Here is a 15,486-nt window from a genome sequence, read left to right on the forward strand (position 1 = left end):
CGTCATCCAAGATTTTTTATTTAAACAATTTTTAACTAGATTATATTTAGAATATATATATAACTTACCAATTTAACTGCACATTTCACACATTATAAGAAATTATCATGAAAATAATTAATATATAACACAATGTAGAGCAATAACACTTCACATTTTCTTTCAGAATTATTTAGCAGCTAAAAAAAAACAACTTGAAAAAGCATGATGAAATCACTTGCAATGGCATTATGATTAAAAATCCTAATCAGGAAACAGAACAATTAAAAATATCACCAAAATAAAATCAATGCACTGTCTCAACGCTTTTAAATTCCTGAAAGTCAGTAGGACACGTGCATTAAAACGATCACAACAAAGTCTTGTTTGAGGAACAACTTTTATTAGTCGCGTTATTCCAACAGTAAAGCAAGTTCCAGCATCGTAAAGTGCGTTCTACCATGATTTCAGTGTTCGCAAAGAACAAAAGACAACAATTAGATTGACAGTAAATTACTTTTGTATGACCATGGCTTCAAGAAATACAATTTAAAAGGCGACACCTTTTACAGTTTAAATTAGTAGTCTAAAATGATATCAAATCAGATTAAACCTGATTTACATCTTGTCTAATAAAAGGCATAAAGTATATATATATTTCAAGTAAAATGAAAACAAAAGATTGACTACGTTACTGGCACTAAATGCATGTAATATGCAAAATAATAATAAAAATAGCCATTATAACCTGAGTTACTCCTACCCTAACATCTACGCATTCTGTTTTCATTTAGTGTTACATTTCATGTTAAAATATTCAAACAAAAATTAATGCTTCATGTATTAAACTTATGTATAAAACATTAGTGTTGCTTTTTCCAGTAGATTCCCTAAAATAACAAGACACTAAAACAGCTGCGATAAAATTATTATTCTTCATTTGATATGTAGAAACATTAATGCCTACTCAAAGTGCACCACATTACCTCCGTGAAGCCCCAATCACCCTAACAGCACGTACATCTAAAGAAGATCCGTCAGTTAGCACTTAAGTTGTCCGCTACCTCAAAACAGTTATTTAGCTGAATTAAAATGTATTTTAGTTAACTAATCCCTTTCATTTCCATTTTATATCTTTTCTAGTAACACTAGACCAATATGGGGAATTAAAAATAATTAAAAATAGGCTTTACTTATCACCAATAGTCCAACTGCCGAAGTTTAGATATAGGAAGTCTTCAAACTAGTGCAAAAATAATTTAAATATAGTTGACCTGTTGTCTTTAAAAACATAATTGAATTACAGTGTGTTTTAGTTAAAAAGGCATCTATGGCTGTGGGACTGTAGGAATTTAATCCAAACTTAACTACAAATTTACATCTTAAACCTCAACTGTCATAACATCTTGTGATGCAATGAGATTTGCAGAGCTAACACGTTACAAGAACCCCATTTGTATTTGAGTTTTTTTTTTTACCCTTCAACTCCTCACTGACTTTGTGAAGTTTGTCTATCAAGTCAAACCGGTACCGGTTAGTTGTATGATTCAGAAAGTGCTGGAGAAATGCTGGAGGAAGACCACAGGGTGATGCTTTTCAAACTCTTTGAGCAGCCTCCTTTTCTCCTTGACAGACATGGTCTTGCTGGAAGAAATGTCATGAAGAAGCTGTTTGAGGCTCTCCAGGGTGGTAGCCTCACGTTGGTCCTCGTACTCCTGGGAAGTCACTTGGTGGCAGAAGGTGAACGCTGCAACACAGTGGGGAGGAGTATTAGATATTTGAACTGGAGAATGAATCCACAGTGTGTCACGCAAGTATTTATTTGGAGTATAAGTAGGGAAACAGTGCCTCCACGTGGACAACACTCTTCAGAGCATGTGGACAGGTTCGTGTGTAGAAGATGTACTAAAGTGAATGTTTAACTAGGAATAACAAGGACCAGGTTATAAACATTGCGTCATTTCTATGTTATAAGTTTTGAATGACTGTTTATTTGTACATTTTCAGTTGTAACTTTATGTGATGGCATTCAGGTGTATTGTTAACTGGAGTTACATTTAACTTACTGGCAATGGAGTCGGGGTCTTTGCCCTGCTGCATAGTCCTCAGTGTTGTCCTCACAGCATCAATAAGGGTTGTGGGAGTCTATAATTGTTGCAGGAAAAAAGAGAATAAAAGGAAACAATGAACACACAGAGAAAACTTAACATAAAGAACTAACAAGAAGTCATTTGACTGTTTTACTGAGAAATTAAAGCAAAATGCACGTCAAACCACAGTACCAAAATAAAGTTATAACAGGCGTGTACCTTGAAGAGCTCAGTGTGATTGTCCATGAGAAAGAGCGCCAGGGTTTCACTCTGAGATCGAGTGAGTTCTTGATTCTGAACCAGTGCTCTCTGAAAGGTGCGGCAGACCAAGGCCCTGTTATCACTCTGATAGAAAAGAACAAAAACACAGAGTCAGTAAGAAATTATTCCATCATATTAACTTCTGATCCAGCCATATATATAACCCTGCCTACAAATTCGAAACATGTTTTTTTTCAGCATGGTTCTGAGAAGGCTGTGAGGTACCTGTTTCTGTAAACGGCAGCTATCTGGGTCAGCAGCTGTGGCCATGAAGGCCAGTAGTCTCCTCAGTTCGTCTCTCACGCTCGTCTCCAGCAGCCGCAAACACAGCTGAGATGCCTTCATGGCATCCTGCACTTTCCCTTCATCTGGAAATAAATGGTCAAGATGGAGAAGAAAGAAAATAAGATCCTCACACGAAATAGGTGACCTTCAAGAAACCAGAAAAGGAAGAATGATGTCTCACCCAGTAAATTCAGAATTGCAGCATGTATATCCAGGTAACGCCCTGAAAGAAGTGGAGCTTTTTCCTGTCCACTGTAGTACTTGGCAATAGTTTCAAAGAGCAGTCTCTTTTGGCTTTCCATTTGCTCTGCCATTCCATCCTCCACAATGACATTTCCATCTTGTCGGCGGAGCTGTTCCCCTGCGACCACAATCAGCTGATCAGGAAAGAGCTCCAAGCAGTCCGCTGCAACCGTCAGCCACGCATCCAATCTGAGAAACAGCGATACAGTAGGAAAAATATCACTTTATTATCACTTTAGGGATGGTAAAAAAAAAAACAAAGTCAAACATATGCTATACAGTGCCAAAATCAAATTTTATACATGGTGCAAAAAGCACTGACTGGGGTAGGTTAAGGGCATCAGGCAGCTCTCTTTCCAGGCATGTGTTAGAGATAACCAGGTCGTGGTTGGGCAGAGAAACTCTGCAGGGCTGAACCCTTTCAGGAGAGGTCAGGATGCAGTCCAACATGGGCAACTCCACAATCTGCAGCAGCTGCAACAGGGTCTGCTGCTTCCAAACCTCATCCACAACTAGTGAAGAAGGAAAAGAGTAGAATAAAAACAAAAAATCTGGTCACTGTAAACTCTTGTTCCTTTGTGCAAGTCCCCACACAACTGTCAAACACGACTGGCAAAAATGCTAACAGATTAGGTCATTACCAGCTTTGGACAGAAAGGCAGACGTCTTTGGGGCTGTACTTAGAGATGCATTCATAGACGGCTGCAGGTTGATGGTCTTAAGCAGCCTTTCAACCCTCCTGTCTGATGGTCCGACAGCAAGAGGATTGGAGATTGTCCTCAGTTCATTCAGCCTGTAGAGATCACAGGAAGGATTTTGGTGATTTATAACAACTTTGGTCAGAGTTGTCCACTTGTCAGTCTCTGAATGTTTCATCTAAGGTTTTGATACCGAATAAGATTATTCGATTAAGCATCATAGAAGGAATTTATTCTAAAACCAACCTTGAGCTTCTCTTCCTCTTTATCTCCTTCTTTTCTGGGGGGCTGTTTTCTGTGTCACCACAGCCCCCCTTCATGGCAGAACTGGACACTTTATATTCCAGAAAACGGTAAAGGCTGCAGCTACTATCCTCAAAGGTTACTTCTTTGTCTCTGCGAAACAGCTTTGTGCCCACCGGTTCGAAGACCTTTGCCTCCATGAGAGCTTGGCAGAGTCGAGCAGCTTTGAGCCGAGACACTTCACTTGTGCAAAACACCACGTTCTGCATCAAATAGCTGAGAACTGCGTCCACGGCATCCGAGCCTGCGAAGCATTCGGCGTAGACGCGCAGGTGCCTCCGGCAGCGGCGCACTTCCACCTGAGTCTGAAGGGCTTGGATGATGTTGTGCCACAGCTGGGTTGCACCGAAGGGCCCAGAGAAAGCTGTTTGAAGACACGGCGTCGGAAAGGACGAGGGTCAAATCAGGTTGAATCTAAAATGCTATAATGAACTTCATTCAGGTGCAGCGGGTTTTCACTTCATAATACAATCTACTAACATGTCAGGTCAAAAAACAAGGGTGAACACGGGACGCAAATACTGCATGATGAAAAATAAGACCTCTTAAAACTGTCTTTATCTGAGGTACTCAAACTTCCACTCCTCTATATCTCAGAAGAAAATATTGTGCTATTAAAACTATTTATTTGACAGCTATAGTTGTAAGTAATTTAAAAAGCAACCCACTGGTAAACAATTGTAAGGCAAGTTACTTATTATCTAGCTTATTTTATATTCAAATTCAGAAAAAATATGGAAATATTGCGCATAAACAACATAAAAAAAATCCAACATATAATAACAATAACCGATTTTAAGATGTAATAATATAGGACTACAATACTGTAGTCCTTTTTGGTGCAAGGTTGTACGCTGAGTACGTAAACCAACGTACGTTATAATACAGGACTTGAGTGTTTTACAGAAATATTTACAAAGCTAAAAAATCTAAATACTCCCTCCATAGGGTAGAAACTTGAAAAGGCATCCTAAATAAGGTCCCTGTGGCTCCAAGTCCTTCAAACTAGAGGTCTGGGAAAACTATTTTTATCGAGCCACAGATAACAACACAGCAACGGCAGCGAACGCATTTCTATCTGTCAATACATCTTGGCTATCGTTTCTCTACATAGCTAACCTTTATGAGCGTGACTATATTAATATAAAGGACGCGTTAGTGGACAAGAAACATTGATATCTCACCATGTTGTATAGTTTCTCGAAAACTTCTCGTTTGGCTGTTCAACCTTCTGAACCGAGGAGTCAAATCAACCGCCATCGTGAGCAATCTGAGTGACGTAGTCCTCCTCTTCTTCTTCTACTACACGTCACTGACGTGCGACGCACTGCTGCCCCAACAGGCTGCAACAGGTACTGCCGTTTATCCATTGTATTTTGCAAGAAAAGCCTTTAAAAACATTTGTGAAAACTTGATAACAATTGTTCAAAGCATACGCCTTATTGAATTTAAGAATGACACACCAAAGTAACAACTGCGTCTTTTTGTTTTGTTGTATTTCAAGCAGGACAAAGTGCTGCAATGTCTCCAACTGCCACAAGTGAGCCATCTGGGTGTTTACATATTCATACTGTATAATCACATCACAGTGACCTAGTTGTGGACTTAATATAGCAACTTTCTCTCTGCCAAGGCTGTTGTCATTACAACAGACTCCCCTTCTGTTTTCCACCATATATCCAAAACACTTCCCCAATATGATATTAAGATCAGTGTTTTCATTTGTTCATAAGAAATGTTTTCAGTAAATTAAATTATGTTGTCCATCCCGGCACTTACAATAGAATTAACCTTTACCAAAACTTTGCATTACTTTCCAGTATATATGTGAAAATCTGAAATAAAATAGAATTCATATCAGACTCTGCTTTATTTTGACACGAATAGACACACATGCAACAAATTTGATTGTGGTTACACATTGCCGACAACAAGGGGTATACACAGGTGATGTGGTGGACCTGACTGTTATATGTCAGATAAAGTTAGAAAGAACTATTTGCGCAAATGTCCAGTAAGCATGTACAGTATATGGTGCACTGCCAGAAGACTTGCACACACTTATTCAGAGTAAGTTCTATTGTAAAACACACTATTAACTAGATAGATAGATTTTTATTTGTCACATGCACAGTTATACATAGTACAATGTACAGTGAAATGTGTTGTTGTACCTGCAGCCTGTAGTAAAAAGAAATAAAAAGAAAGAAATATAGTACTACAGTAAACAGTAGTATGCACACAAGGTAAGCAATATAAGTGTAATGTACACCAATAGAGAATTAAATATAAGAATAAAAAAAAAATAAAAATAAAATAATAATATAGACTGAATAAAAATAAAAATATAGACTGGTAAACTTGGGGGGGGGGTTGTATATGTACATCAATTTACAGTGTTAGCAGCTTCATGAATAAACTTAAGGATATTTTGGCAGTTGCGTCTGAGATTCATATAACTGAATGACTATAACTTATTATAAGTAGCAGTAGTAGTCGTAGTAATTACTGAACTAATTAAAGTCCCCGTAATGTCTTTAAATAAACACAAACTCGGAGCTGTGAACACACCAAAGTGACATCCGTAAACAAAAACCTCCCACGTGAGAACATGTAGAACAGACCGTACCACTTCAACCAAGAATGGAAAAACATGTAGACTATAGTACCACGTTACGTTTTTCGAACTAACTATGTGCATTTAGTTTAATATATATCCAGCGTTTAAAATCAAATTCAAAGTTAAAAGTTATAATTACACTATTTCTTAAAAGATATTTAATCATAAACCTTGTGTTTGCGTTTGTTTGACAGTTGAACACCCCCTTCTGTGTGAAATGGTTTCTCCCGCTAGTTTTCCGAGCCAGCTGGGTGAAAGAAGGACATTTAAATCAGCAAGAGGGACAGTGCAGGACGACGGAAAGGACAATTAAGTCTTTGTGTGTTAAAGGATATTGGCGACAGGAGCAGATAAGCATTATTACATTTGCATAATAATAGTAGAAGTTTACACATTGTCCGATTACGCGACGCTCCAATCCGGAAGGTGGCGTCAATCCACTTAAAAAGGTGTTTGCCAACTGCCATAAAACAAAAACACAGACGAAGAAGAAGGAGTAGAAGGACCTTTAAACAGAGAGACAAAAACAGATCAAGAGGACGACGGTCGAGTTTTCACTTCACAGCTGAGCTATTTAAAAGTGTCAGTCTCCCCTTCTTGGAGACTTGAATGAGGTAAAGGTTGCTTTAATTAAACGCATTATTTTTTGTGGCTTATTATTGTTACTCGGTCGTTTGGGAACTTTGAGTTCTTCTTTGAGTCTCTGTGTTGTGGAGCGGAAATAAGGGTAAAGTCTTCGAAGGCTCGAGCTAAACGTCATGTCAACGCTAATGTCAAAGAAAAAACTGTAATTTGAAATCATCTAAATTCATAATTTATGTTCGACTGCACATACAGTGTATTTGGTCAACAACAAAGAAAGAGGCGCATTGTCAACAACATTCATGAGTTTGACAGCTATAATTAATCTAATTCTGCCTTAAGAGCGTAATGCATTGGGCTTTTTCTGCAGTTTTTATTTATTTATTTTAAATGTCCTGTTTTGACTGTGCACGGAGCTCTTGTTTTGGTCTGTAGCCCCGATCACGTGTACCCACCTCTCAGGCGTGTGTGGATATTTTTTTATCCATGTGCACAGCAATGCAGCCAAAGATTTTCCATGTAGGGGTGAGAGACAGGGAGCTGCAGCCAATGAGGAGAGTCCTCGTGTGCATAGCCCCGCCTCCCTGAGCTGCTGCTTTGTTTACATTGCACTGCAGTCATATCTGGATCTCAGGAAGGCTGTCTTTGTTCCTGCAGGAGTTGTTGCAGTCTATCTATGGGCAGCCATGCATTGCCTTGATTTCTTAACACATTTTGTCCCATGACACGCAATGAAAACATCAGGGATAGTTAATATAGTCTCATTGCAATGCTGTATCTTCTCAAATAGTGATGAATTAAAAAATAATCTATGTGCATTTTACATCTACTTTTCCCGAACATGTTTCACCTTCCTGTTCTTGCATTATTGACCTACAGCATTTCATTCTACCTACTGCTTTAAGAGGCTTTCTTATAATGAAGCACCAGATGACACAGCTAATCCGTAATCAGTTTCCTGCACTGCGCCCCTTCCATCGTCCTAGATAATCTCCGAAAATTAGCCGGCTGCGTTGCTTTGACCTAGCTGTCAAGTCTAGCATGTGATGTGATGTAAAAAGGGCGAGCTGTGGGGCACATAGCGGAGGTACACACGAGTCGCACGTTCCCCACACCCCTGTCATCCTCCTCACCCCCTCGAGCTATCTTTAAACTGCAAGAGCTACCCTAGGGGTGTGCATTCATTTTTGGCAGCAGATAACTGAGGCCAGGGACAGGAACACCCACGGGTCATCCACCCAGTACTGTACACTGTATCAGGAAGGCAGAAACCTGCTTTTTTGTACAGCTGTACGATAATCAAGATGTATTGTTTTGTTTTTATTTAGTCATATTAGTTTGATTTATCAATTCACTCCGACTGTACCTTTGTCTCTTATGTTAATGTATTGGTGTGGACAGCACAGGAACAGGTGTAACAAGATCTTCATGACCGTTGAGAAGCCCTCTGTTGTCCTATGTTGCCCTGGAGACGCAATCGGTCTCAAATAGACGGACACGGTGTCCCTTTTATCCTCAACGACTGCATGCTTTTTTTGTTAAGGTGGAAATGGTCTCTGTTTGTGTCTAGACGTTGAATAGAGCCCCCCCGGCGGTAGTAAACAAACCTTTAATCGCAAAGTACTTTTCCAATGAAATGCTTCAGTGCGGATAACATGATGTTGATGTGGAAACTCTTTGCAACAGGGCAACTATCTCTGTTTCTATGGCGACCAGCCTGCCAGCTGTTATACTGAGTGTGACTGGTGTTTTTGTTATACTCTGTTAACTGCCCTGGCAACAGCAGCTTTTTCTGAGCTGGAAAATATAAACTCTCTTTGGCAGTCGCACTCTCTATTATCGCTCTCACGCAGGCTCAGGTAAAATTATGGTAAAACTGTCTGTGTTTCAGAAAGGAGCATGTAAGCCGTAAACATGAGCATTGTTTACACATTGTGAATAGGTTTTGGACGACAATAGAGCTCAATGGCACATAGAAGTAAAGATCAGGCTTTAGCAGCACATACGAAACTTGTTAGTAGTTTTTATTGTGTTTCGGTCTTTCGTCAAAGAATCGAAATTAAAATCTTTGTATTTCCTGCTCAGACTGATTTCAACAAAGTGTCTGGGGTGCAGCTGTAGTCCAAGATGCCTCTGAACGATGAGCGGCCCACCTCCACATCCAGCGGTGAGGACCAAGGCAGTGACGTGGAGTCGTCGTCAGAGCGCTGCGACAGCATGACCACGGCCAGCGACCCGGAGTCGTCACGTGAAAGCTTCACTAGCGACTGCTCCAGCACGCCCTCCTGTGAGTTTGACCCCTCATTGTTTTTGCTGGTCTCAGCAGAAGCTCGCTCAAGGTCCCCTGACTTACTGTTTTCATTTTTCTGTTTACGGTTGCTTTACTTTTTCTAATAAAAAAAAAAAAAACACTAGTTGGTTCCATTTTGTTCTTCCTGACTTCCAGAGACAGAGCATTCTTAGAGCCTTTATGCTTTGAGGGATTTACCTCTAAACCTCTTAAAAATTTTGTGTAATTTTGTGTTCCCACAGCCAGTCCACCTAAAACCTTAACCCTCGATGAAGTTATGGATACTGCAAAAGACCTGTTCAATCTCAGCCTTTCCCATGAAATCATTATGAATCGCAGTTTTCATCTGGAGCCACGCAACCTACCTCAGAACAGGTATGGGGAAAAAAGCTCATTGTTCACACCTCTGTCATGTTCTCTAGATCACTAGTGAACCATAATAACTAAATAAGGGCTTTTCGCGCTCTCCTGTTAATAATTTCCACAGAGTCGTTCCCTAAAATGAGGAATATGTTAGAGATCAGTGACAGATGTTTACGGTCTCTGAACTTTGTACGAGGCTATAGAATAAAACTCAGTCTTTGTATACTACTCTTGCGGCGCATGTAACAGCCTTAACTGTGGAATAGCTGTAAGACACCGACTGGAGATTGACACTGTTGTGTGAGTTTTCAGAAGGATGTGAGAAAGGGGAGATCTGAAGATCCACTGACTGAAGTGCAACTACAAAGGTCGTGGCAACTGCTAATCCTTGAGATTGGCATGCAACCAAACAACATTTGTTACACTGTCTTTAAAGTTTAATTAGTTAGTTCAAAGCAGATCTGATCTACCTAATGAATATAAGTGACTTCTTTCCAAGAAGACAAGAAGGCAACTTGCTTGCTATATCTATATCTCTATCTCCCCTGTCCTATTCACCCCGTACACCTCAGACTTCAAGTCAGAGTCATGTCATATGCAGAAGTTCTCAGACGACACTGCAATTGTGGGGTGTATCAGGGATGGAGAAGAGCAGGAGTACAAGAATCTGGTGAACAACTATGTCTCATGGTGCAGAGCGTACCACCTTCAGATCAGCTAAAACCAAGGAGATGGTAGTGGATTTCTGGAGGTCCAGGCCCCACCTATAGCCTGTAACCCTCAACTAGGAGTGTGTAGAGGTGGTTCAGACCTAGAAGTACCTGGGTCTACATCTGGATCACAAACTGGACTAACATATACTCAGTATACAAAAAAGGTGTTTCCTCAGGAGTAGTAGTTTAATATCTGCCGGAACCTGCTGGACATGTTCTACCAGACTATCGTTGCCAGCGCCCTCTTCTACGCAGTGGTGTGCTGGGGAGGCAGCACTGAGAAGAAGGGCACCTCAAGGCTGGATAAGCTGATACAGAAGGGGGGCTCTGTGGTAGGGACAGAGCTGGAGGTCATTTGTCCCTTAGGCCATATGACTCTACAATGCTTCCCTGTGAGGAAACAACTTAAATATCTTTCATATCAGTTTCTATGTGATGAAGCTACTGCATTTATTGGCATCTGCAGCATGACCTGATCTGATCACGAGAGGACAAGGAGCGATGAGGAAAGGAGAATAAAATCATTTATTTAGAGTGAGAGTCAGGCAAGGGACATTAGCAAATAGACAGAAAAGTACACTGTGTCTCCGCTCAGTATCGCTGGCAGCAAATCAAAATAATTTCCTTCTTCAGTGTTTGGAGATTTGGGAGAAGAAAGCCACAAGTCCACGTGTATTTTATAAATGTCCTAAAAGATGTTTACTCAACTGAACTAACCCTTTTTCTTCCCCCTTTTTCCTTTTTTTTAGTTTATGGAAGGCAGTTAGAGATAATATCCACAAGGCCTTCTGGGACATCCTGGAGAGTGAGCTGAACGATGACCCGCCTGAGTATGGACAAGCCATCAGATTACTGGAGGAGATCAGAGAGGTCAGTACATAAATGCCTTTTGAATGATTTATTTCTTACAGATCTTCTTCTTCTTTTTATTTGCTTCCAGTCCTGGCTTGAATAGGTGGAAAACCTCATATTAACTAATGATATAACTTTTCCCTCTCTGGACAGATCTTGCTGTCGTTCCTTAATCCGGGTGCCAATCGGATGCGGACCCAGATCATGGAGGTGCTGGACACGGACCTGATACGCCAGCAGGCCGACAACGACGCCGTGGACATCCAGGGCCTTGCCTCTTACATTATCTCCACCATGGGCAAGATGTGTGCACCGGTGAGGGACGATGAAATCAAGAAGCTCCGGGAAAGCACAGACAACATAGTGACGCTCTTCAGGTAACTGCATCCTTCAAAACATTTAAATTCTGTGATCAGTTATTGGGTTGTATTGTCAGTCTGAGAGAATGTATGAAGCGTCAATCACAGCCGGCCTTTTATTTCTACACGCTAGGGAGATATTCCGTGTTCTGGACCTGATGAAGGCCGACTTTGTCAACTTTACAATTGAAAACCTGAGGCCTTTGCTGCAGAGGCACAGCGTCGAATATGAGAGGGCAGTGTTTCAGAGCATCCTGGACAAAACACCCAGTAAGTGAACAAGAATGCATTTATACTCATATACAGGGAGGTGTTTGTTGCTGGCAAACAGAAGCTTTATAAGACATAATGTAAGATTACCCTATTTTTTATTGTGTCAAAGTGAAAATTGGAGATGCCACTACCTCTAAGTTACTGTGAAACATCCCCAGGTGCTTTAGACAACACCACCTCCTGGATCAAGTCGGCCCTGGAGGAGCTGTTGTCAGCCACCGTTCCCCCAACTGAACAGAATAACGGCCATGGGAAAGGACAGCGACCGCTCCCTGGGCCCTTACAGGTCCTCAATGTTGCCTTCCTCCGCATCCTCACATGGGACTACTCCAAGAGCCCGCTGCCTGAGGTAATGTGTTGTATTTGTATGTGTAATTAACACTTCATATATGCATACTTCTTGAGGGTATATAAGACACCCAGATGATTGCTCACACAAAACGTCTGCAGGCATTTTACACACACTGAAATAAAACATAGAACAAACATACAGAACACCTTTCATTTGGGATTTTTTTTTCTTTTAGACTTTGATGACGGATGAGAACCGTCTGCGAGAGATTCAGCGACAGCTTCAGCAGTGTCAGGCGGTGAACCAGGTGCTCTCCATTGTCTTCAGCACCATTGGTGGACCTATCCAGGGCCTTCCCTCTCTCTCTGACCGCTTGAAGAGGATAATCAATGTGCTTTTGGATGGCATGCATACACCGTCAGTTCAGTTTCATCTTTGTCCATGTTAAATCCACATATTTATCCCAGGTCATCTGTGATTGCATTTTCATGAAACTCCCTTCCTGTTTGTAGGGACTTTAACCTGGAAGAGTCACTAGAGGGCGTCAGCGCTCAAATCTGCTGTGAGCTCAACAAGTCTTTAACGGAGAGGGACTACCCTGCACTGACCCCAGCGCTGCAGGCTACCCTAAAGGGCCAGATCTGCAGCATCACTCAGAAGGACAATCCAATCCGAACACTAGTTGGTAAGACAGAGGCAGATGAAGAACCAAAAAAGAAATAAGACAATAACGAAACCAGAAAAATTCAAACCTTGTCTCATCCCTTTCTCTGCAGAGGACCGTGTGCAGCAATACTTCGCGGCACTCCTCTGCAACCCCAAACCCCAGGACAAACTTGAACAAGTACCGGCTGGCTTGATTGCGATCAAGCCTGAACTAGTGTCGATGGGATCAAAGTTCATCTCTATGGTCAACTACAACAAGACCGTCTATGGACCTTTCTACGTGGACATCATCAGGAAGCTGATGTTCAGCGACGGCCCACCACCAGCAGCAGGCCCTCCTCAGGATGCAGCTCACAACTCTGTCGCACCCAATTAAAAACCAACATACGGCTTTTGCAGCTAAAGAAGTCTGTTTTCCTACTAGATTTAGCGAAAGCTGAAGCGGGCACTTGTGTATTACGAGGATATTTGAACACTGATTATGTTACGAAGAAAAGCGAAAGTAGGAAGACATTGAGTAGCAGGATACATTTAATGTGACCTACATCTTTTGTGATAAATGCTCTAAAATATGGATCACAGCAGCCATGACGCCAAAGCGTTCACACCCATCTTAGCACAGCCTTTGTTCTGACGACAGCTACACACCTGCATTGATTACTGGCGGTTGTGATGCTATCGTATTGAACCAGTTTGTCTCCAAGCAGGCAGACAGACAGACAGATAATCTTCTAAAGTATTCACAGCTACACACAGTAGTCCGTCCCGCTGCAGAAGTTGTGTCCAGGACGACATTTTGCCATGACAACACACACACAGAAGTCCTCACAGGGTGAATACAATACCAGCGACGATAACCTGAGCTGATAAATATTGTATGTTTATTCAGCAGATAAGGAGACTCCAAATGGGGAATTACAGATATGTCAAAAGTGAAACTAAATGTTGGAGATGTAAAGTCCCTCCCTACATGCATACTTTGCTCAGCACTCATGGATCAGGTGACACCTATTTTCGAACCCAGCTTTCGTTTTGATTTCATCGACACACCTGCATCATGCACGGCTGCGGTAGACACTACTGTGATGGCAAAATTTGTCCTCAGACACACGAACAAGCCTGTACATATCCCCAGGACCACATTTTTACCACGCTGTCATGGCTGATAACCAGAAAACCAGTGTTAAAATGATCCATTTCTGATCCTAACCCCATTTTGATAAACTCATTTTTAGTCAAACTCCTTTAATTTTGTTAAAGGAGGCTAAAACTTTAGCATTTGTGATACATACAGCCATCTTTATACGTCAGAGAGGAAGAAGCTTATATATTTAGAAGAGTAGCATTCAGATTCTTTACATATAACAAGTTATTTATCATTACAGGTAACTATGTATTATAACTGTAGCTCATTAAATAGCAAGTGCCACGTTCAAAGATATTAATGCGAAACACAAGAGAGCCCTTTGTCTGTGTAGTTCCTCATTTTTTCTTAATTAGCCAGAGAACTAAACTTCCTGTATTATTTGTAATCCGTTCAGCGTTTTGACGCCTCTGAGAAACTTGTCTGCATGTGTTGGGGTTTGGTCTTTTTAGTTTTTACTTGAGTAATATTTGTCACTGTTTGTCGTATGTTTATGTACTTATTATCTGCCAGTTGAGTACTAGCCGTATTGGTTTTTGTCGCTGTGCTTGTTACATTTCGCAGTACTGTCGTTTTTTGTTTTTTTTTGCAGTATTGCTGTGTTGGCTCTTGGAATACGTCGAGAAACGAAAGGTGCTGAAATCAAAAGTGAATTTGCGTCCAAAGTTTCCAGCGGACCGTAAGATGCACAAAGAAGAGCAATCATGTGGTTTTACAAAAGTTTACTTGAAAAGGCGAGAAGTTGTTATTGTTTTCTTCTGTACCACCGTTAATATAATAAAACTTATATATAAAAATAAAGAAACGTGTGAATTGGTGGTAAATTAATAAAGAAACCCCCAGAAATTATAATTTAAAAATATATCACATAAAAATCCTAACCCACAAACTGATAAGAAGGAATTGAATGTTTTTAAAATGCTCTTTCATTCCCTTCTAGTTGTAAATGATGTGTATGTTAGTACATCATCAATGGGATCAACTGGACTTTGATATTCAAACATATATATAAAAAAAAATTTACATTTAAATTTTGCTTTGTAGGTTGAAAACAAACGTAAATGTTCATAGTCTTACGATAAATCTATTTATAGCTGCTGACAATTGCATTGTCAGCGCATCAGTGTTCTGTGGAATAAACAACATGCTCTCATCGCTGGCTGTCACCAGGCAATACTGTTGCCTTTGGGTCCAGTCTGAAATTTAGCCTTCAAACACACAAATTGGAAAATTTTTGTCATTTCAAACTCACAGGGATCCCAATATGTAGCAGTTGTTAAGTGCTGACAAAGCGTTGTGACTTTAGAGGAAGATTCACCGCACATTTAAAAAAAAATAAACCAATTACTATCTTATGAAAGAGCAAAAGTGAATAGCGTTTACCGTTATTTATCAGTCACAACAGCACATAATTGCTCTCCAGTTTAAAAATTAAACTTGTTTGAGGATAATACTATGTCGTGGGGATATATG

At 40.6% G+C, this 15,486-nt stretch overlaps 2 protein-coding genes across 2 annotated transcripts; one reads left to right on the plus strand and one right to left on the minus strand.

Moving 5' to 3' along the window:
• Positions 1-202: 202 nt before the first annotated feature.
• depdc4 (DEP domain containing 4) lies at positions 203-5,433 on the minus strand. Its single transcript, XM_084573446.1, has 9 exons — positions 5,044-5,433; positions 3,803-4,223; positions 3,500-3,651; positions 3,181-3,370; positions 2,797-3,047; positions 2,556-2,698; positions 2,289-2,414; positions 2,046-2,124; positions 203-1,726 (listed from the first exon to the last, which is right to left on the minus strand). The coding sequence occupies exons 1-9, from the start codon at positions 5,117-5,119 to the stop codon at positions 1,527-1,529; spliced, it is 1,638 nt and encodes a 545-aa protein (XP_084429572.1). The 5' UTR covers positions 5,120-5,433; the 3' UTR covers positions 203-1,526.
• A 1,201-nt stretch (positions 5,434-6,634) lies between these two features.
• On the plus strand, positions 6,635-14,776 carry tcp11l2 (t-complex 11, testis-specific-like 2). Its single transcript, XM_084573909.1, has 10 exons — positions 6,635-7,093; positions 9,147-9,348; positions 9,594-9,726; positions 11,177-11,297; positions 11,433-11,656; positions 11,772-11,908; positions 12,070-12,260; positions 12,439-12,620; positions 12,716-12,888; positions 12,980-14,776. Exons 2-10 carry the CDS (start codon positions 9,189-9,191, stop codon positions 13,243-13,245), a joined length of 1,587 nt encoding a protein of 528 aa, XP_084430035.1. The 5' UTR covers positions 6,635-7,093; positions 9,147-9,188; the 3' UTR covers positions 13,246-14,776.
• The last annotated feature ends 710 nt before the right edge of the window (positions 14,777-15,486 follow it).

The sequence above is a fragment of the Chelon labrosus genome (assembly GCF_963514085.1).
Source record: "Chelon labrosus genome assembly, chromosome: 23".
NCBI classification, from domain to species: domain Eukaryota; kingdom Metazoa; phylum Chordata; class Actinopteri; order Mugiliformes; family Mugilidae; genus Chelon; species Chelon labrosus.